Genomic DNA, 23,906 nt, shown 5'->3' with positions numbered 1-23,906 from the left:
TGGAGTCGCTGATCCTGTTGGTATTCTTAAGGATGGAGTTATCTTATCAGCTATTTCTCCGGATCTGCGACGTGTGTTGCAGAGATTTCAAGCTGATAGGCCTGAGTCTTGTCCACCTGACAGACTGTTTGTTCCGGATAAGTGGACCAGCAGAGTCATTTCCGAGGTTCATTCCTCGGTGTTGGCAGGTCACCCGGGAATTTTTGGCACCAGAGATCTGGTGGCCAGGTCCTTTTGGTGGCCTTCTTTGTCAAGGGATGTGCGGTCATTTGTGCAGTCCTGTGGGACTTGTGCTAGAGCTAAGCCTTGCTGTTCTCGTGCCAGCGGGTTGCTCTTGCCCTTGCCTGTCCCGAAGAGACCTTGGACACATATCTCCATGGATTTCATTTCTGATCTTCCGCTATCTCAGGGCATGTCTGTTATCTGGGTGATATGTGATCGCTTCTCCAAGATGGTCCATTTGGTTCCTTTGCCTAAGCTGCCTTCCTCTTCCGATCTGGTTCCTGTGTTTTTCCAGAACGTGGTTCGTTTGCACGGCATCCCTGAGAATATTGTGTCAGATAGAGGATCCCAGTTCGTTTCCAGGTTCTGGCGATCCTTTTGTAGTAGGATGGGCATTGATTTGTCGTTTTCCTCTGCTTTCCATCCTCAGACTAATGGACAGACGGAGCGAACCAATCAGACTTTGGAGGCTTATTTGAGGTGTTTTGTCTCTGCTGATCAGGACGATTGGGTGACATTCTTGCCGTTGGCTGAGTTTGCCCTTAATAATCGGGCTAGTTCCGCCACCTTGGTTTCGCCTTTTTTCTGCAACACTGGTTTCCATCCTCGCTTTTCTTCAGGTCATGTGGAGTCTTCTGACTGTCCTGGGGTGGATTCTGTGGTGGATAGGTTGCAGCGGATCTGGAATCATGTGGTGGACAACTTGAAGTTGTCACAGGAGAGGGCTCAGCGCTTTGCCAACCGCCGCCGCGGTGTGGGTCCCCGACTACGCGTTGGGGATTTGGTATGGCTTTCTTCCCGCTTTGTTCCTATGAAGGTCTCCTCTCCCAAATTTAAACCTCGTTTTATTGGTCCTTACAAGATATTGGAAATCCTTAATCCTGTATCTTTTCGTCTGGATCTTCCTGTGTCGTTTGCTATTCACAATGTATTTCATAGGTCCTTGTTGCGGCGGTACGTTGTGCCTGTAGTTCCTTCTGCTGAGCCTCCTGCTCCGGTGTTGGTTGAGGGCGAGTTGGAGTACGTGGTGGAGAAGATCTTGGATTCTCGCCTCTCCAGGCGAAGACTTCAGTACCTGGTCAAGTGGAAGGGCTATGGTCAGGAGGATAATTCCTGGGTGGTCGCCTCTGATGTTCATGCGGCCGATTTAGTTCGTGCCTTTCATGCCGCTCATCCTGATCGCCCTGGTGGTCGTGGTGAGGGTTCGGTGACCCCTCACTAAGGGGGGGGTACTGTTGTGAATTTGCTTTTTGGCTCCCTCTAGTGGTTACTAGTTTTTTGACTCTGGTTTTTCTGTCTTTCCTTTTATCCGCACCTGGGTCGTTAGTTAGGGGCGTTGCTTTATAAGCTCCCTGGACACTCAGTTCTATGCCTGGCAACGTAGTTATCAGAGCTAATCTGCTGTGCTCTTGTCTACTGATCCTGGTCCGGTTATTCAGCTAAGTCATTTACTTTGCTTTTTGCTATTTGTTTTTGGTTTTGTATTTTTGTCCAGCTTGTTCCTAATCTGTATCCTGACTTTTGCTGGAAGCTCTAGGGCGCTGGTGTTCTCCCCCCGGACCGTTAGACGGTTCGGGGGTTCTTGAATTTCCAGTGTGGATTTTTGATAGGGTTTTTTGTTGACCATATAAGTTACCTTTCTATATTCTGCTATTAGTTAGCGGGCCTCTCTGTGCTAAACCTGGTTCATTTCTGTGTTTGTCATTTCCTCTTACCTCACCGTTATTATTTGTGGGGGGCTTCTATCCTGCTTTGGGGTCCCTTTCTCTGGAGGCAAGAGAGGTCTTTGTTTTCCTCTACTAGGGGTATTTAGATTCTCCGGCTGGCGCGAGTCATCTAGGATCAACGTAGGTATGACCCCCGGCTACTTCTAGTGTTGGCGTTAGGAGTAGATATATGGTCAACCCAGTTACCACTGCCCTATGAGCTGGATTTTTGTATCTTGCAGACTTCCACGTTCCTCTGAGACCCTCGCCATTGGGGTCATAACAGGCTTTGATTCAACAGGAAGATTTGAATGATTTTGATTGCAAAATTTTTACGGACGCAGCAGGCAGTGTTGGATATGGGGCCTATTGTGCAGGAAAATGGAGTGTTGGAGGATGGCCTGATTGGTGGTGTGAAGCTGGTTTAACTAAAAATTTGGCGTTGCTTGAGCTGTTTCCAATTGTGGTTTCGGTGTTTATTTGGAGTAGTACGCTTAACGATAGGCGGGTACATTTCCATTGTGATAATTTGAGTGTGGTGTCGGTGATTAATAGTCTTTCTTCTTCCTCTCCCCCGGTAATTAGGCTGGTTCGGGAGTTGTATACATGGATTTCGGCTGTACATGTTCCCGGCGTTCAAAACTCTATAGCGGATGCTTTGTCTCGTCTGCAGTGGGAACGTTTCCGGAAGTTGGCTCCAGAAGCGGAGGATGCAGGAACGACATGCCCTTCTCATTTGTGGCGGATTGTTGCGGACGAGGAGGTCGGTTGATAAAGGCCTCGGTGTCGGGAAGGACGTGGTCAGGTTACGAATCATCATGGCATATGTGGGAAGGGTGGTTGGAGCAGTTGGGTTCAGTTGAATCGGATGGTGACAGAGTGATGGCGATTTTGCTTTTGATTGGGTCGGCGGAGGAATGGGGTTGGTCGGTGTCAAAGCTGAACAAATTTATAGCTGGTTTTTCTTTTGGTTTTAAGCTTCAGGGTTCCTCAGATGTTACTAAGGATTTCTTGATTCGGCAGGCGTTGAAAGGTTTTCGGAAGGGTTCGTCAACTTGCGATGCGCGTAGGCCCATATCTTTTGGGACGTTGGAGCGTTTGGGTGAAGCATTGGGGGAAATTTGTAGTTCTCACTTTGAGGCTGTTTTGCTTTGGTTGGCATTTTCATTGGCTTTTTTCGGGGCGTTGAGACTCGGTGAGTTGGTGTCCCCTAATAGGTTTAAAGCGGGGGGGTTTGTTGGCGGAGGATATGGAATTTTGGGCTGGTGGAATTGCCTTTTGGATTCGGCGGTCAAAGACCGATCAGTTGGGGAAAGGAAGATGTGTGGTTTTAGGGAAGGTTGTTGGGGGTTTGATGTGCCCCCATCGGTGTTTGGAGGCTTATTGGGGTTTGTGGCCTGACAGGTCTGGCCCACTTTTACGGCACCGACAAGGTGAGTTTTTGTCACGGTTTCAGTTCACGGCAGTATTGAGAAAAGGGCTGACATTGTTAGGCCTTGACCCATTTTCTTTTGGGTCACACTCATTTTGGATTGGGGCGGCATCTGAGGCTGCTGGTTTGGGTTTGGGGACAGAGGTTATTCGGCGTATTGGCAGGTGGTCGTCTAATCGGTATTTGTCTTATGTTCGTCATTGATGTAGGTTACTTGTTTGGTGGGTATTAATTGTTGTTGTATTTTGCAGGTCGGACCCCACCGCTGGCTTGGATATTTGGACACTCTTTTGTGCATTGGGGTGCGATTCGTGCCGATGCTGGGCAAGATGGTAGGCAACTGGGTTTTAAGAGAGATGCGGTGGTGGTCCGATGGTTGGGTTTTCAGGGCATGTTGTGGTGCAGGATACTATCCGAGTTTGCCCGCGCTGCTAGTTAGGATCGTTCCCCGGACATTGTTGTGGTACATTTGGGTGGGAATGATTTGGGGTCTAAGCCGGTGAGAGAGTTAATTCGGGATATCCGTTTTGATTTTTTGAGATTGTGGGTATCCTTTCCAGGGATGGTGACGGTTTGGTCTGACATCGTGCCTAGAAAAATGCTTTGCTTTGTTTCTCGTAATGGGGGTGTGGCAGTTCGGCATTTTGCGTTGGAGGCTGGTGTGGGAAATTTTTGGAGGAATGATGGCGTTCATTTGAACGATATTGGTTTGGATTTGTGGATGTTGGCCATGCAGGAGGGGGTTGAGAGAGCCATGGCGGTGGTGGGGCACTTGCGAGCCTGAGGTGTTCAGTGCTGCTCGTGGTTGGCGGGGGGAAGGGTTCTTGGAGTTGGTGTTTTATGGGGCTGATCTGGCTTTGGTTTACTGGCTCTGGACAGGGATTTTACCTTTTTACCTTGGGAGCTTTGGGGTTTGTTTGCCCGGAAAACGGGTTACATGGTGCCCTCGAGCTGGTGGTTATGGCTGAGGGTAAAGAAGGTTTTCGCTTAAAAAGTTGGTTTGGGCTTTTGCCTATTGGGTGCCAGATTTATTAGCTCCAAGAACACTCCCCTCAAGTTTTTTATACAAATGTATAAATGGTGTCATTTATGTTTGTTTTGTTAATAAAATGGTCGCTGTGGCCAAATTATCCAAAGAAATAATTGTCATGTCTTAATTGAGGGTAAGAAGCATTTCTTTGGGTGAATGTGGTCGGGGGTAGGCACTATGCGGTATCTCGAAGGTCCAATCTTGGGATACGCAGTCATGGTTTGGAGAACTAAACTAGCACACATCAGGGGATGGAGAACTAAATCACTAGACACCAAGGTGTGACTAGACACCAAGTCTTGGAATCCCCAGAGCTTGCAGAACAAACCTCTGTATCTAACACTTCCTCCAGCGCTTCTGCCTACTCCACCTCCTCTAGGACCTCCACCTGTGCCCTCAACCCAGGCCTTAATGAAACAGGTTCCAACACTGCAGAGGGAATCCCCCCAGCTCCATATTGCACAGCGAGGACTCACCGTAATCAGGCAATGTTTAAATTAATATGTCTTGGATATCGCAGTCATACAGATCAAGAGTTGTGGACAGCTATCCATGTCAAGTTTGAGCAATGGCTGTCTCCACTCAACTTGGAGCCAGGGAAGGCCATTTGCAATAACGGTGCAAACCTGGTAGTGGCACTACTCAGGGCCAACCTCCCACACCTGCCTTGCATGGCTCGCATCTTCAACCGCATGGTATAGTAATTTTTTATGCCGTTGTCTCAGCCTGTGCTTTAGGTCTGCAGACAGCTTCATATCACTGCCACAAAATTAAAACTTGGGATACGGTGGGCTGTATCATGTTTTGCAAGAGAAAACATTATGTGCCATGCTGTCTTTGTCTGTACGTATACCTCAGTAATGGCACAAAAAAATCTGATGGAAGGTCGATTTCACTAGCTAGCTAAACTAGCTGACCAATAAATAACCGCCTAGCTAACTACCTAAAATCTAGCTGCTAACTGTGCCAGCATCAGGAGCAGCCTCTGTGCACTGTTACAGTGTCAAAATGGCGCTAAAACAAGATGTCTGCTCTTTATATGGAGAGGGACATATGATTTCAGCAGACAATGACACAAGCTGTTGGAAAAGCCTGGAAAGCTCCCAGGCTCGAGTTCATACGAGGACATCCAGCAGAGGGCGCATCACCGCGAATTAAGGTAACTATAGGTCTTTGACCTAGATTACCTTCATTCCCCGGGGTTTTACAGGCAGGAGCACAGCTGCATTATAGCAGAGCTCCTGCCTGTAAAATATTTTAACCCCTTCAGATGGATTTACAGCGTGGGACGAGACTGATCATCGGAAGGTATGGGATATTGTTGTTTTTTTATTTTACCTTTTTTACAGAAAGAGGGTCTACAGGTGGATTGAGAGAGCAATAAAATATTAAAACAACCTGTGTGTTTATTTCATTAAAATACTTTTTAATAATGTGTGTGTGTTTTTTAACCCTTTCATACAATTGGATTAATAATGGATGGGTGTCAGAATTGACGCCTCTACATTATTAATCTGGCTTAATGTCACCTTACAATAGCAAGGTGACATTAACCCTTCATTACCCCATATCCCACCGCTACACGGGAATGGGAAGAGAGTGGCAAAGTGCCAGAATAGGCGCATCTTCCAGATGTGCCTTTTCTGGGGTGGCTGGGGGCAGATGTTTTTGGCCAGGGGGGCCAATAACCATGGACCCTCTCCAGGCTATTAATATCTGCCCTCAGTCACTGCCTTTACTACTCTGGCGGAGAAAATTGCGCGGGAGCCCACGCCAATTTTTTCCGCCATTTAACCCTTTAATTTAATAGCTAGAGCGCCCAAATTTTGCACATACACACTACTAACATTAGTAGTGTGGAATATGCAAAAAAAATGGGGATATGAGATGGTTTACTGTATGTAAACCATGTCTCATAGCATGTCAGGTTTAGGAAGGAGATAGCAAAAGCCGGCAATTGAATTACCGGCTTTCTGCTATATCGTGCTAAAGTAAATATATATATACTAGATTGTGGCCCAATTCTAACGCATCAGGTATTCTAGAATATGCATGTCCCCGTAGTATATGGACAATGATGATTCCAGAATTCGTGGCAGACTGTGCCCGTCGCTGATTGGTCGAGGCAACCTTTATGACATCATCATCGCCATGGCAACCATTATGACATCTACGTCGATACTGTGCCCGTCGCTGATTGGTCGAGGCGAATTCGCGGCAGACTGTGCCCGTCGCTGATTGGTCGATGCAACCTTTGTCGCCATGCTGTGCCCGTCGCTGATTGGTCGAGGCCTGACGGCCTCGACCAATCAGAGATGCGGGATTTCCAGGACAGACAGACAGACAGACAGACCGAAAAACCCTTAGACAATTATATATATAGATATATATATATATATGTGTCTCAATGACACATATATATATATATATATATATATATATAGACAGTATATATGTTTTTATGATTTTTTGAGAACATGGATCTATTGTATGTCCGTATGTCGGTTTTGCAAGCCTGTGAGAAAATCTCGCAGTACGGATGCCATACGGATTACATACGGAGGATACCATGCACAAAATACGCTGACACACCCTGCCTACTGAGGAGATACGGACCACTATTTTGGGGACTTTTCTGCGTATTATGGCCGTAAATTACGGACCGTATTTTTATACGCTGAGTGTGACGCCGGCTTTAGTGCAATTTCTCTCAGGATCAAGTGTTTCCAATTGATGTGAAATGTTTTTATGTGCAATATAATCATTATAGTTTGCTAACCACAGTTAGTTACTATGCCTGGGCAACGGTGAGCTCTTCAGCTAGTAAATATTATAAAAATATTGTTTTTAAGTCTTAAAAAAAGTAAAGACATCCTACTAAAAATCCAATTTTTTTCTCCAAGAAAACTTTCAACATAGAAGGTGGCAAAAATTATGGCATATTTAGTATTACCACATCCGCAATGAAACCTAATATAATACTGCATCTTTTCTTTATTCTGAATCATTGTCACAAATAAAAATGAGAAAAGGCAAAATTGAAATTTTTGTTCATCCTTTCTAACAAAAAAATAAATAAAAAGTGATCCAAAAGTATTATGTATTTAAAAATAGTGCCAATAAATACTACAGCTTGTTACGCAAAAAAACACATCCGTCATGTAGATCTGAAAAAAATACAAAGCTTATGGCTCACAGAACATGATGCAGATAAAAAAAAAATAGTAAAAAAAGTGATTATAAAGCATCAAAACTTTTTCTGTCCATAAAGAGTTAATAAGAGATAGATATGATATTTTTATATTGGATATAATGCTTGTTTCCACATGCAATAAATAGAGGCATTTGTAGGAAGAAGTTGTGTTCTGTTGAACACATTTCCTCGCACACATGGTATACTGAAAGTGAAGGCAGTGTTTTTAAGACCAACAAATAGTGATAAAAAATATCTCTACAACTATGTAGATAACTATATGTGATAAATTATATTAGAATGGAATTATATTTGGTGTCAAAGCTGTCGGTGCATGTTGCATATGACCAGCAGGGGGAGCCAAAGTCGTAAACTGAGTCCAGGTGACCATAGAAACGATCTGTACACAAGCGGGAGCAGAACATGGAGCAGGAGCCAGGTAATGCAGGATCTAGACCCCTATAGTGAACATGGATTTATGAGAAAGAAACAAACTGTACATGAAAAATATAATTCAGCAATTTCTACTGTAGTTCACCCGACAAGCAAAACGCGGACTTGTGCGGTAACACCTAGCAATATTGTTTTCTATGTTTGTCGCTCTTTAATTTGTTTTCACTGATTTTAACACTTCAGAAGCCCGGAATAGAGTCTGCTTTGGCAGTGCCCTGGAAAGAAAGCAGTTCCCCTACTACTGTGCCCCGGACCGCCTGGGTAATGATCTAGCCCCAATCAGAGGAGCCCCGAACCGTGGACCCGGATGTTATAAGTATGAGGAGGTGGGGAAATATTATTTTCATGCTCCCACACATTGCACATTTTTGCTTTTATCAAATGCATTTTTGTGAAATAGAAAAAGCGCAACCTTACGTATGAAGGCGAATCAGATAATCTGTATTTCTATATTTAGTTACACCACAGGGGTCTTACATTGTAAGGGGTATTAGAGGTGTATAATTTTAGCCTGTTGTCACCTGGCACATTGCTAGACATCAAGTTTTGGGTCTTTTGTAATTATTTTTAGTAGTCTTGTTCCGTATTGAAATTTGTATATTTCTTAGGAAGCAAAGTTTATTTTTTGTACCTTTGTCTAATTGCTTAAATATGCACACAGTCCTGTCTTTTGTTAAAAAAAAATTGTCACTCTGCGTAATGATCATGGTCACAGAGAGTAAAACTGCAACTGGGCCCTGACTGTGTAAGTTTAAGTTCATTTTACACTTGTGAGACTGGAAGGCAAGCTGACAAGTGGCAGCAGCATTGTTATGGCACGAGTATTAAGTTTCCTGGCTTTGCCACCTCTTCATTTGGCATTAGCAGGAGGAGGAATAAGGCTGGAACAATGTGGCTAAAGGCTCATTTCCACTTTCGAGAAAAAAAAACGGTCCGTAATCTGGACCGAAAAAAAGGGATGAAAAGTATGCGTTTGTCATGCGAGTTCAATGCGATTTTTTAAACGCACCATCCGTTTTACATCCGTATGACATGTTAGGGCATGTTAGGTTAGGTTATGGGTTGAACTAGATGAACTTATAGTCTTCCTTCAACCTTAATAACTATGTAACTATGACATCCGTATGCAATCCATTTTTTCCTCTGCAACTATTTTTATACAGTCATTTACAGGACCATTTACAGTGTTCTATGCCACAGAATGGTAAGGTATCCATAAAAAACAGACGGAGACTCGCAGCAAATGGCAGCATGCTGCGATTTTTTTTCTCAGTCTGATTTCAGCTGAGAAAAAATATGCAAATGAGATGTCACCTATTGAAAAACATTGGTCCGAGTGCAATCCGATTTTTTATCGGATTGCACTCGTCCGTTTTTCTCGCAAGTGGAAATGAGCCCTAAGAGTCCACACAGCAAGGAGTCGCAGTGAAGGCTGCACACCTCTTTAAGTAGTCTCCGCTGCTTATTAGACAATATAAAGAGGAGGGCGATAGATCCTGGGTGGTGAGGGGATGTACTTTAGGAAGAAGGTGGTGATGAGTCAGTTAGCTATGTGATCCTTCCTGTAGGATAAAATTGTTGAGGTCTGGGCCAATATCTCTGCCAGGGGGCCACATATAATATACATATGAAAACATATTTCTTTATATTTTAGAGCCCATTTAAATATTCATTTTTATAAAAAAAATAGTGGTAAAAATTAATGGAATAAAAATGTGATATGCCCACAACATGGAAATCGATTGCTTCTGTGTTTGCATGCATGCAGGTATGCCACCCCACTGTGTATGCATGAATAAACGAATACTTTGGTAAAAGTGTAAATGTGTGTGGAAGTAATAATGAGCTTGTATGGGCCTTTACGTCTGGAAAAAATTAATAAGATACTCGAGGGATAGTCCAGTATTGTGACTTCACACATCCACATAGTCTGAGTATGAACTAGTTTATGTACTGTCAGATATGAGACATAACCAAATAGTTTAAAAACAGAGAGAGGGGAGAAGGGAGAGTCAGCTCACTGGGGAAGGAGCAGCAGTGAAGCTGTTGATGTCCTTGAAGCCGCCCGGAGTCAGGTGCAGCAAGAAGTATTCAGTGAGGCAGCAAGCAAAGTAAGAAAAAAAAAAGACATTTATTGGGGTTGTGTAAAAGCAGTGGCGGTTCCCCCAGTTGTCCTCCAACCAACAAGTTTCGTCAGAGTGGTCCAGAAAAGAAGCCTCCATTCTGTAGACGTGACGTCACCTGAGGGAACTGAATCTCCGGCAAGTGTGGAGTACGACCACTTTGTACCAGGAAAGAATGGCGCTGTGCACAACAGGCAGGTAAGTTGCAATTACCTGCCTGCTGGTGCTTAGGTGCATTTTTTATTTTTTGCAAAGACCCCTTTAAAATAAAAAAAAATCCTGTTAGTCAAATGACAAGCATGAGCTTATAATGTTAGTATAAAAATTAGAATAACAATTAGAGCACCTGTATATATGCAAAAATGGAAACATGCATTAAGTGAAACACCATAGTTCTGACTACACCAAGTAAATGACATATGTAAAAATAGGATCTCATCTTACATTCAAGCCTGAAGGGGTACTGGTACCTAACACAAAGATCCAAAAAGACGCTCTGTTGAGAATTTTTCTTCTAAAATTGCCTCCTCTGACAGGTTTATAAACTTTCTATATTTCTTTAAACATCATGGTAGACAAATTCTATTCGTGCACCTGTGAAATATGCCCAGAAACGTAGACAACACCAGATGTATTGCAATTAATAAAATTCTCGATGTTAAAAAATTGTCCCATAACTGAGGATGAAAAAGTTTTGCATCTTTGCATTAAATGCGTCTAGCGTGATCACACAAGAAACAAAACCTTTTAGATTGAGCCAGGTTCAGGTGGATTGTTTCCTACTTTAAAAAAAAACTAGGGGAAAGAATAGATCCTAATGTCTGCGCTTTTCTGACACAAATCTGATATCCGTATTTGGCATAATTTGGGAGAGTTTAGGATCTTTATTCAAGTCTGGCAAATAATTCTTTATACTTTTTTATAATTCATATAATCTCATAGTACTGTTGACTGCATTGCCTTGAGAATGTCATAACATTTTGATTGATGTTAGTTTTTCTATGTTACCTATTGAGTTTTTTTCTATTTTAATTATGTGTGCTGGAATCTGTCAAGTCTACCATTATTTAATAGATTGCATCTATCTACTTTCTCTACTAGTTTTAAAGCCTGGTTCAAATTGGATTCTTTGTAGCCCCAATTTTTTAATCTCAACATCACTTTTTTACTCGATGTGAAATTGTTCCATTTTAGGACAATTTCTCTTAGTACAGAGAAGTTCCCTCATATTTTTTATAGTATGTGATGGGTGACATGATTCTGCCCGTAAAGTAGAATTACAATCAGTTGGTTTCCTGTATGGTGAGGCGACTATCAAACAGCTGTGAATACCTCCAAATAAAGTGACATCCAAATAATGCATAGAGGTATCATTGTATATGTGTGCAAACTTTCAGCTGAACATATTATTATTGTTACTGGACATAAACCCGAAAGTCTCATGCTGTGTACCAGTCCAACTAAACAGTAGATCGACAGTTTTAATGCCCAAACCATTGTATTAGCAGTTTATACGGATCTATATCACTGTACAATAAACACGCTCCTCCTATACCACCATTACAATATTGGCTAGTGAAGGGGAAAATATACCCCTCATACTCACTCCTTGTCTTTGTAAAAAAAAAAAAAAAGCTATTGTCAAAAGAAAAAAGATTGTGATTAAGCAAAAAGCTGACTAATAATAAGGACATTTTGTATAGATATTGCATAAGTACTGTATTTCTGTAGAAAACATTTCAGACATTCAATAGTAATATGATGAGATATTGAGGGTTAACCCCTTTCTCACATCTAATAATCCGTCCCTGTGCCCTGGGCCTATTTGACCTGGGACGGATTATTACATCATCGTGATTTTTAAATAATAGTACAAATATTTTCTAAAAATAATAAAAAAAATCAAAAGATATTGTATCTATAAATATTTGTATGAAAAAATATTAACAATAAAAGTACCCGGTACACATTTTGGTATTGCCACATTAGCAACGACCTGACCTGTAAATCTCTTCCACTAGTTAACCTCTTTAGTGAACACCATAAAAAAATAAAAAACAAGGCAAAAACAATTCTGTATCATCATACCGCTGAACAAAAAGTGGAATGAAACACGATAAAAAAGACTGATATAAATACACATGGTACCGCTGAAAATGTCATCTTGTCCTGCAAAAAACAAGCCACCATACAGCATCATCAGAGGAAAAATAAAAATATTATAGCTCTCAGAATAAAACAATGCAAAAATAATTATTTTTCTATAAAATAGTTTTTATTGTGTAAAAGCATCAAAACATAAAAAACAGTATAAATGAGGTATCGCTGTAATCGTACTGACCTGAAGAATAAAACTGCCTTATCAATTTTACCACACACATAAGAGCAAAAAAAAAATCATGAATTGCTGGTTTTTATTCATTCTGCCTAACAAAAATCGGAATAGAAAACAATCAAAAATTGTCATGTGCCTGAAAATGGTACCAATAAAAAGTCAACTTGTCCCACAAAAAACAAGACCTCTGTTGGCCGAATTATGGAAAAATTCTAGCTCTCAAAATATGGTGAAGTAAAAACTATTTTTTTGCAATAAAAAGTGTCTTTTAGTATATGGCATCAGCCAAATATAAAAATCCGATATAAATCTAGTATTACTGTAATCGCACCGACACGAAGAATACAGTCGCCTAAAAATTTATACAGAACGAGGAAATAAATAAAACCAATTCTTCACCTACTGTTGAGTTTTTCATTCTGCATCCCAAAGAGATCAGTAAAGCTCGGCGCACATTTATCCTGCACTCTGCGCTGAGCACTTGCACTGGGGTTTCTGTGTACATCTCTGAAATACATGATTCAGACAGAACCTGTGGCGGAAGACTCCCTATAATGAGGCAGATGAAGGCATTGTTGATGCCGTCTGACCTGTGATTTAACAGTGTCCATCTTTTTAGGAGTGCATAAAAGTGCCGTCGGCCACAGTTTTGTGCACTTCTGAAAAGATGAACACCGCTGAACGGAGGTCAGACGTAGTCCAGAGTAACTCTGCTGCCTCATTATAGTGAATGGATCCCACAGAGGTTTCATCTGAATCATGTCACTAAGAGATTTAGATGGAAACCTCAAAGTAAGTGGTCTGTGTAGAGGGCGGGATAACTGTGATCTCAAATGTTATGTAAAATGTTCCCAATAAAAGCTTCAACTCAATCCACAAAAAAAGTATACACTCACTCAGATATGTCATCTGTTAACGGAAATATAGGGGGCTTCCATGTTACTGGTAGTACAAAGGCTCTGGAAAAGCAAAATGGCTCCTAGAGAAATTGAGTAAATTCTGTGCTCCCAAATCCAAATGCCCCCTCCTTTCTAAGCCCCACAGTGTACCTAAACCACATATAGCGTTTACATGTTTGGCATTTGTGAAGCAATGGGAGCCTGCCTAACTTACGGGTGCATGTCTCCAGAAGCACGGGCTGTGCATAATGTACTAGTGACTGCAATGTACTGGACACTACAGCATACTGGGCACTACAATGGCAGTTTGCAATTTTCACTCCGCAACATTCATTGCTGCCTGTTTCTGGAAAATATCCTTGGAGTCAAAATCGTCACTACACCATTAGATAAATTCCCAAAGGGTTATAATTTCCAATATGGGGTTAGTTGAGGGGGGATTCTGCTCTTCTAGCAATTATGGGCTCTTTATATGGAGTCTGCAAACTGTTCTAGGAAAATCTGCTTTCCAGGAGGAAAATAGCTCTCAATTCCTCCCTCAGTCCTCCCTACCCCATACGGTGTATTGCCACGTTCAGCAGAAATTGTGGGACAGATTATGGTGCCATTTTTACCCACTTCTTGTGTGAAAATGTAAAATCTGGGGCTAAAACAAAATTTTGGTGGTATAAATGTAGTTATTTTTTCTTCACTGATCAATGGTATAACAGTCTGTGACACATTAGTGGTGTTAATATGATCATTGCATCCCTAAATTAATTAATTGAGAGGTGTAGTTTGTAAAATGGAGTCACTTGTCGGGGGGGTTCTGTTCTGGCACCTCAGGGGCTCTCCCAGTGGGTCATGGCACCTGCAAATCATGACAGTGAAATCTGGCGCTCCTTGCCTTCTGAGCTTTGCACTATGCCTGAAAAATATTTACATGTATTGGGGTACTGAGCAAAAAATGGACCTCAGTTTGTTGTAAAAAAAAATTCTTAGTTTCCAAAATGGTGTCACTTGTGGGGGATTTTCACTGTTTTTAGGCACATCAAACGCGACATTTCGTCTGCCAATTGTTCATACAAATTCAAAAAGTCAAATGGTGCTCCTTCACTTTCAAGCTCTGCCGTGCGCCCAAACAGTGTTTTTCTCCCTCATATGGTGTATCGGCATGTTCAAGAGAAATTACACAACAAATTTTGTGGTCCATTTTTTCCTGTTACTCTTGCCAATATATAAAAAAAAATTGGATCTGAACTAAATTTTTTTGTGAACAAAAGTTAATCGTTTATTTTCCACATTCTAAAAATTCCTGTGAAGCACCTGAAGGGTTAATAAACTTCTTGAATGTGGTTTTTAGAATAGTGTCACTTTTGGGTATCTTCTATCATATAGGCCCCTCAAAATGACATCAAATGTGATGTGGTCCCTAAAAATAAGGTTTTGTAAATTTCGTTGGAAAAATGAAAAATTACTTGCCAACTTTTAACCCTTATTACTTCCTAACAAAAAAAAATGGTTCCAAAATTGTGCTGATGTAAAATAAACATGTGGGAAATGTTATTTATTGACTATTTTGTGTGACATAACTATGATTTAAGGGCATGAAAATTCAGTTGGAAACTTGCATCCAAGAAGTATCATTTCTCCTTGCGGAGAGTGACATGTTAAACATGCCGAGATGAGGAGACTTAAAGCCGCAATGCTCCTCTGGGAAATATGTAAATTGTCTCTTCAGAGAGGAAGAGGACTAGAACTCTAGTGCCACCTATTGAAAGTAGCAATCCTAACAGTCAATGTCGACCCTTTAACGAGCCTTGTCACATGACTTAAGATAAAAGCCAAACCAGAATCTCAATTTGCAGACACTGTGTTTCGGGGTACTGCCCCTCGTCAGTGCAAAGTGGAGATCTGGTTTGGCTGATTGAGAGGCGTCTGACCGGGATCCAAGAAGTATAGGGGGCACTAGAGTTCTAGTCCTCTTCCTCTCTGAAGAGACAATTTGCAGTTGGAAACTTGCGAAAGTTTCAAAATTTTCTGCAAATTTCCATTCTTTTTCACAAATAAACGCAAGTCATACTGAAGAAATTTACCACTTTCAAGAAGTACAATATGTAATGAAAAAACATTCTCAGAATTACTGGTATCCGTTGAAGCATTCCAGAGTTATTACCTCATAAATTGAAAGTGGTCAGAATTGTAAAAATTGGCCTTGTCATTAACGTGCAAACCACCTTCTGGGGTAAAGGTATTAAAGTCCTATAAAATCACAGCTGAGCTATTTAAAGTGAGGTTGCCAGGAAAACACCTCAAACGTGGACTTATCTGCTTTTGTGTCTCTTATATACATGTTGGCACCAATGACACGGCAAGGAAGGACCTACCGACAATCTGCAAGGACTTTGAAGAGTTGGGGAAGAAAGTAAAGGAACTGGATGCACAGGTAGTTTTTTCTTCTATCCTTCCAGTAGACGGGCATGGCACCAGGAGATGGAACAGGATCCTTGATGCAAACAACTGGCTAAGACGATGGTGCAGACAACAAGGATTTGGATTCCTGGACCACGGTGTGAATTACTGGTATGATGGACTCCTCGCCAGAGACGGACTACACCTCAACAAACCTGGGAAACACACATTCGCCAGAAGACTCGCTACACTCATCAGGAGGGCGTTAAACTAGAAGAAGAGGGGACGGGAAGAAAAACATTAGACTCGAACAAAGACGACCCAGGAAAACATACTCAGAAGGGAGGTAAGAACATTTCTAAAACAATCCACAGTGAGGAGATTGGAACAAAACAAAATCCTCTAAACTGCATGCTCGCAAACGCCAGAAGCCTGACAAACAAGATGGAAGAACTAGAAGCAGAAATATCTACAGGTAACTTTGACATAGTGGGAATAACCGAGACATGGTTAGATGAAAGCTATGACTGGGCAGTTAACTTACAGGGTTACAGTCTGTTTAGAAAGGATCGTAAAAATCGGAGAGGAGGAGGGGTTTGTCTCTATGTAAAGTCTTGTCTAAAGTCCACTTTAAGGGAGGATATTAGCGAAGGGAATGAGGATGTCGAGTCCATATGGGTTGAAATTCATGGAGGGAAAAATGGTAACAAAATTCTCATTGGGGTCTGTTACAAACCCCCAAATATAACAGAAAGCATGGAAAGTCTACTTCTAAAGCAGATAGATGAAGCTGCAACCCATAATGAGGTCCTGGTTATGGGGGACTTTAACTACCCGGATATTAACTGGGAAACAGAAACCTGTGAAACCCATAAAGGCAACAGGTTTCTGCTAATAACCAAGAAAAATTATCTTTCACAATTGGTGCAGAATCCAACCAGAGGAGCAGCACTTTTAGACCTAATACTATCTAATAGACCTGACAGAATAACAAATCTGCAGGTGGTTGGGCATTTAGGAAATAGCGACCACAATATTGTGCAGTTTCACCTGTCTTTCACTAGGGGGACTTGTCAGGGAGTCACAAAAACATTGAACTTTAGGAAGGCAAAGTTTGAACAGCTTAGAGATGCCCTTAATCTGGTAGACTGGGACAATATCCTCAGAAATGAGAATACAGATAATAAATGGGAAATGTTTAAGAACATCCTAAATAGGCAGTGTAAGCGGTTTATACCTTGTGGGAATAAAAGGACTAGAAATAGGAAAAACCCAATGTGGCTAAACAAAGAAGTAAGACAGGCAATTAACAGTAAAAAGAAAGCATTTGCACTATTAAAGCAGGATGGCACCATTGAAGCTCTAAAAAACTATAGGGAGAAAAATACTTTATCTAAAAAACTAATTAAAGCTGCCAAAAAGGAAACAGAGAAGCACATTGCTAAGGAGAGTAAAACTAATCCCAAACTGTTCTTCAACTATATCAATAGTAAAAGAATAAAAACTGAAAATGTAGGCCCCTTAAAAAATAGTGAGGAAAGAATGGTTGTAGATGACGAGGAAAAAGCTAACATATTAAACACCTTCTTCTCCACGGTATTCACGGTGGAAAATGAAATGCTAGGTGAAATCCCAAGAAACAATGAAAACCCTATATTAAGGGTCACCAATCTAACCCAAGAAGAGGTGCGAAACCGGCTAAATAAGATTAAAATAGATAAATCTCCGGGTCCGGATGGCATACACCCACGAGTACTAAGAGAACTAAGTAATGTAATAGATAAACCATTATTTCTTATTTTTAGGGACTCTATAGAGACAGGGTCTGTTCCGCAGGATTGGCGCATAGCAAATGTGGTGCCAATATTCAAAAAGGGCTCTAAAAGTGAACCTGGAAATTATAGGCCAGTAAGTCTAACCTCTATTGTTGGTAAAATATTTGAAGGGTTTCTGAGGGATGTTATTCTGGATTATCTCAATGAGAATAACTGTTTAACTCCATATCAGCATGGGTTTATGAGAAATCGCTCCTGTCAAACCAATCTAATCAGTTTTTATGAAGAGGTAAGCTATAGACTGGACCACGGTGAGTCATTGGACGTGGTATATCTCGATTTTTCCAAAGCGTTTGATACCGTGCCGCACAAGAGGTTGGTACACAAAATGAGAATGCTTGGTCTGGGGGAAAATGTGTGTAAATGGGTTAGTAACTGGCTTAGTGATAGAAAGCAGAGGGTGGTTATAAATGGTATAGTCTCTAACTGGGTCGCTGTGACCAGTGGGGTACCGCAGGGGTCAGTATTGGGACCTGTTCTCTTCAACATATTCATTAATGATCTGGTAGAAGGTTTACACAGTAAAATATCGATATTTGCAGATGATACAAAACTATGTAAAGCAGTTAATACAAGAGAAGATAGTATTCTGCTACAGATGGATCTGGATAAGTTGGAAACTTGGGCTGAAAGGTGGCAGATGAGGTTTAACAATGATAAATGTAAGGTTATACACATGGGAAGAGGGAATCAATATCACCATTACACACTGAACGGGAAACCACTGGGTAAATCTGACAGGGAGAAGGACTTGGGGATCCTAGTTAATGATAAACTTACCTGGAGCAGCCAGTGCCAGGCAGCAGCTGCCAAGGCAAACAGGATCATGGGGTGCATTAAAAGAGGTCTGGATACACATGATGAGAGCATTATACTGCCTCTGTACAAATCCCTAGTTAGACCGCACATGGAGTACTGTGTCCAGTTTTGGGCACCGGTGCTCAGGAAGGATATAATGGAACTAGAGAGAGTACAAAGGAGGGCAACAAAATTAATAAAGGGGATGGGAGAACTACAATACCCAGATAGATTAGCGAAATTAGGATTATTTAGTCTAGAAAAAAGACGACTGAGGGGCGATCTAATAACCATGTATAAGTATATAAGGGGACAATACAAATATCTCGCTGAGGATCTGTTTATACCAAGGAAGGTGACGGGCACAAGGGGGCATTCTTTGCGTCTGGAGGAGAGAAGGTTTTTCCACCAACATAGAAGAGGATTCTTTACTGTTAGGGCAGTGAGAATCTGGAATTGCTTGCCTGAGGAGGTGGTGATGGCGAACTCAGTCGAGGGGTTCAAGAGAGGCCTGGATGTCTACCTGGAGCAGAACAATATTGTATCATACAATTATTAGGTTCTGTAGAAGGACGTAGATCTGGGTATTTATTATGATGGAATATAGGCTGAACTGGATGGACAAATGTCTTTTTTCGGCCTTACTAACTATGTTATGTTACTATGTTATATACCCAGGGATGTTTTTAACAAGGGGCTGTAAATAGTGACCTACCCATATTATTGGTCTCATAGGGGGAGGAAAAATATTCTCATACACCTTTGGTAAAGAAGGATAAATTGGTAAAATAGGGTTATCAACATAAAGGTAGTCCTTCAATTTAGTATTGATAGCTCACATTGAAACTCCCTCTTTTAACAATAAAGACAATGCATTTTGACAGATATTAGTAGGATCTCACACAAGTCTACAGTACACACTATAGGCATTCAATAATTCCATATTCAGGGAAAAGTAAAGTGAAGAATCCATGACTAAAACACCCCTCCCTTGTCTGCTGGGTGGACAAATAAGTCAGTGTTGTTTGTGAGTATTTTTACTGTATGTCAGCCACCAGCTCTTCTACAGTTAAAATACTATGTGTATAACCAAATAGTTTAGCTCCAAACTTGACCAACAGTTTTTTTCCAAGCTGGATTTGGAGGAATAGCTGACAGAGACAATAGTAGGGGAAAAAATGGGTGCAAGAATGACAGAATACATTTTATTGATTAGTGGGGGTTCCATCGGTGAACCCCCTGAAATCATACAATTATCATCTATCCTGCGCAGAGGTGATAAATGCTCTCCTGCACAGAGACTCTTTATCATTTCCATCTTACTTGACTCAATAACAGTTATTTTGTTTTATTAGGTTACCAGCCTAGAATATCTGCAGGAAAGAAGACCGACAAGTAAGAAAGGTTACATAATGGGAGCCAGGACAGCACCACGCTTTCCAAAAGACAGTAAGGTAACTATCTCTATGCACAAAATAATTCCACACTTTAAGACTTATGGATGATTTTGTATATGCCACATGTGTGGACTTTTTCAAATATAATTATTTTTTCTTTATGAGAATGGCGCCTCATGCAGTAAGCTTGGAGTGAGGAACCTCTACCCATCCCTACACACTGGGTCCTTGTGAAAAAAGCTGAATCTGAACAGCCCAATTGATTACATTAGTTAGTGGGTTGTCAAAGTTATACTCGGACAGTACACATCAATAAAATACGCTTGTCTGAACAAGCACTGAAGCAATAGCTCAGTGACATAGATTCTATTTGCTGGCCACAAAAAATGTAATGTACTATCAGTATTTTCTAAGATGTACTGTATATACAATGTGCATAGGGCAACAATGAAGCAATAAGACCATGTTCATATGGAAGTATTTTGATCTGTATTTCACATCAGTATTTGTGACCAAAACCAGGTGTGGGTCAAAACAGCAGAAATAGCACATGTTTCTGTTAGGCTGAAGTCACAATAAACATATGAAATAAAATCAGTCTGATTCTCACTGCCGAGAGTCGCACGAGTGTAATGCAAGTGTCATGCGAGTACAATCCGATTTTTTACACTCAGCTTCTGATTTACATCCGAATGCAGTGCGATTCTATCCAATTGCAAAATTTCCCACCGCGCTCACGCGGACATCAGAAAGGTGAAGTGATTTAATTGGCTGTGAACTCCTTGGACCTTTCTGTTGGCACCGCGAGCGTGTGAACTTTCTCATGCTCATGGTGCGATCAAACAGGTAATAGGAGTTCATAGGGCGACAATGAGCACATTCTGCTCCGTGTCTCTGCTGAATGACAGGCTGTATGAACGCATCATGCAACCATGCAGCCTGCCACCTAGATGTAGCAGAGCTAGACCCGTCGTGGGTCAAATGGATTATCATCTTCTCAGTGGACAGGTGAGGACTATTGTTGGTTTTTATTTTAACGCCTTTGCAGGAGACAATGGCGTCGGTGGAATGGGAAAGATTTATTAAATGAGTCTGTTTAATTCTTTCAATTAAAGGACTTTTTTCTGTGTGTGCATTTTTATAAGATATAACTAAGGGGTTAGTAATGGGGGTGTCTTATTGACATCTCTCCATTACTAACCTTGGGGCTTGATGCCACCTGAGAATACAAAGGTGACATCAACCCCCCAACTATCATGCACGTCGAATATGTTTGGGAAAAGAGTGCTCATGTAACCTGCCCCATAGATTCACACTGGGCTGAGAGCTATGCGATGTTTCTTCGCATAGCACACAGCCTTATTCTATGGTAGCGTGACTCCGGCCTTATACTTTTCTCTGATTGTTCCTCTACCAGTGTTGGCTTACAGATACAGATGTGAAAAGCTGACCAAAATGCTACCATGTGAACATAAAAAAAACACAAAAATTGAGCTTGACTTAAGTTGGTACACATGCCGCACATAAACGCATGTTCACATTGGCCACAAAACATAATTAAAACAAAACTAAAACAAAACAAGAATAGAGGGGTTAAATCAATTTAAAAAGCTTTGTGAGGTCCCCCCCCCTGTTAGTGACAACCAGCCTTGCTAAAGCAGAAAGATGGGGCTGGTATTCTCAGGCTGGTAAGTGCAAATGGATATTGGCCCCCCAGCCTTAAATAGCAGCCCACACCTGCCCAGAAAAGGCATATCTATTAGATGCACCAATTATGGTGCTTTGCCTGGCTCTTCCCACTGCCATGTAGTGGTGGCAAATAGGGATCATATTTGTGGGGTTGATTTCACTTGTGTATTGTCAGGTGACATCAAGCCTACTGATTAGTAATGGAGAGGCATCTATAAGACACCTCTCCATTACTAATCCTATAATAATATTGTAAATAAACACACAGCCAGAATAAAATCTTTTATTTGAAATAAAAACAAAACACACTTTTCCTTTTTTGCTTAAAAATAACACACACAGTTTTAAAAAATGTCCCGTCCTATATCAAGGACACCAATTCTTTTTTGAATCACGTACAGACCTTTGTGTGGCAGCTGGGGTTCTCCTTGGCATCCATTAATGTGGTAAGTCTGTACACCAATATTCCACAGACATTAGGGGTAGACACCATTAGACGCATTCTAGAGACCACTGATAAGAGTGCTACTTACAATAATTTTGTCTGTGGAAGTCTTAATTTCATACTGACACACAATGCTTTTACAGTTCTTGATGTTTGGTACAGACAGACCACTGGGACTGCCATGGGGACCCCGGCTGCATGCACTTTTGCAAATTTATTTATGGCCGTTTAGAGGATTATGTCTATTCTGCCAAAATCATTTTTTTGAAGCATGTAAAACTATATCTGAGATACGTGGATGATATTTTTGTTGTGTGGGACGGCACTGAAGAAGAATTCATATCCTTTGTAGATCATCTTAACAACAGTAATATCATGGAGATGTCGATTACCCACAAATTTGGGGGAGCTAAATTGGAGTTTCTAGATGTATTGGTAGACATTCAGGAGGATAAAGTGTGTACTTCTATTTTTCGAAAACCTACTGCTGTTAATTCAGTGCTACGTTACAATAGCTTTCATCCCAATCATACAAAGAAATCAGTACCCTTCAGCCAGCTATTGAGAATGCGTAGGGTTAACAACACACAGAGGGGTTTTGAACAGCAGTCAAGAGAATTATGTCAGAGGTTACAAGAGAGAGGCTATCCAGATAAGTTGCTACAGTCTACTGTGGAACATGTCAGTCACCAATCCCGAGACGTCAGAAGGACCACCCACAGTATATCAGATCGACGGTTCACCTTTGTTTCCAATATGGTCCTATGGATCAGGAAATCAGATCCATTATTAGGAAACACTGGCATGTGCTAGAGAGAGATAAAGATGGGAAGGGTTGCTGGGGGACCACTGATTTCCAACAGACGCAGTACGCGTATTAGGGATGTTTTAGTCCACAATCACGTTAAAAAAGAAAAAACTACCTGGTTGGAGCAAGCAGCTCCCAAAGGTAATTTTCGGTGCGGGCACTGCCAATTTTGTCAATTTCACATTCCTGGACAAGTTTTGACTGTTGGATCAATAACGCACACGGTGCATTTATCTCATGCAAAACCGAATATGTCGTTTATGTAGTCTTTTGCCCATGCAAGAGGTTTTACATTGGAAAAACTATGCGTAAGATGTATGTTCGGTTTAGAGAACACTGTATGTTCGGTTTAGAGAACACTGTAGGTCTGTACTTTCCGGCAAGGGGGTACCTAGATTGATTGCACATGTTAGAGAATTTCATGGAGGCAACTCTGAGGTCTTGACATTTGCAGGCATTGAAAGGGTGAAATTACCAACACAGGGAGGTGACCTGCATTAATTATTATTGAAACAGGAGGCCAAATGGATTATGCATACTTCTGCAACAGGTCCTGCTGGTCTGAATGATAGGATGGACATGTCCGTCTTTTTATGAAATATTTTTCCTTGTTGACTAGGTATGAATATATGTCTTTTTTCCTTCTTGGTTATAGGTTTGTATTTTGTAGATTTTGTTTTTTCCAATATTAATATCAATATTTTATATGTCCTATGAGTAATAGAATTCTGCATAATCATATAACTTTTTCTCCACATGCTGTTCCCCTTGTTCTCTACGGGCTCTGTTATCTTGTGTTAAGCATGGTAAACCCACCCTTTATATGCTAATGGCCCGTTTACCTTGCACATATTGTGCTAATTGGTCAAAGAGTGTAAGGTTGGAATGTTGTAGAATAGAATTTGTTTGTTATGTTGATTTGTCTATTATTGTTATCTTATGTGAGTTGTGGTTTGTTTTTATCTGTTTTTATTACACATTATGCACCTTTTATGTCGGATTGGTTATGACGCAGGTGGAGTTTGTGCACACTCACCTATTTCTTCCAGCGTCACTTCCTTCAGAGATGGACCCGTAGAAGCGCTGTTTCAAGCGCGAAACGGCCGTCGTCTCCTCCTGTACACTCCTCTCACTGCCCTGTTCCCTCGAG

The 23,906-nt window shown here is 41.2% G+C and overlaps 1 protein-coding gene across 1 annotated transcript in view; it reads left to right on the top strand.

The window, feature by feature from the left end:
• The first annotated feature begins 7,982 nt into the window (after positions 1 to 7,982).
• CIMAP3 (ciliary microtubule associated protein 3) overlaps positions 7,983 to 23,906 on the top strand; it is a 134,523-nt gene continuing 118,599 nt past the window's right edge. The window contains exons 1-3 of the mRNA XM_069756509.1: positions 7,983 to 8,022; positions 8,220 to 8,362; positions 19,773 to 19,871. Of these exons, the coding sequence (XP_069612610.1) occupies positions 8,007 to 8,022; positions 8,220 to 8,362; positions 19,773 to 19,871 (258 nt within the window). The 5' untranslated portion in view covers positions 7,983 to 8,006. The remainder of the gene's footprint in view (positions 8,023 to 8,219; positions 8,363 to 19,772; positions 19,872 to 23,906) is intronic.

This window comes from Ranitomeya imitator, chromosome 3, assembly GCF_032444005.1.
Source record: "Ranitomeya imitator isolate aRanImi1 chromosome 3, aRanImi1.pri, whole genome shotgun sequence".
Taxonomy (NCBI): domain Eukaryota; kingdom Metazoa; phylum Chordata; class Amphibia; order Anura; family Dendrobatidae; genus Ranitomeya; species Ranitomeya imitator.
Note: the sequence above shows the minus strand (reverse complement) of the source record. Positions and strands in the feature narration are given on the sequence as shown.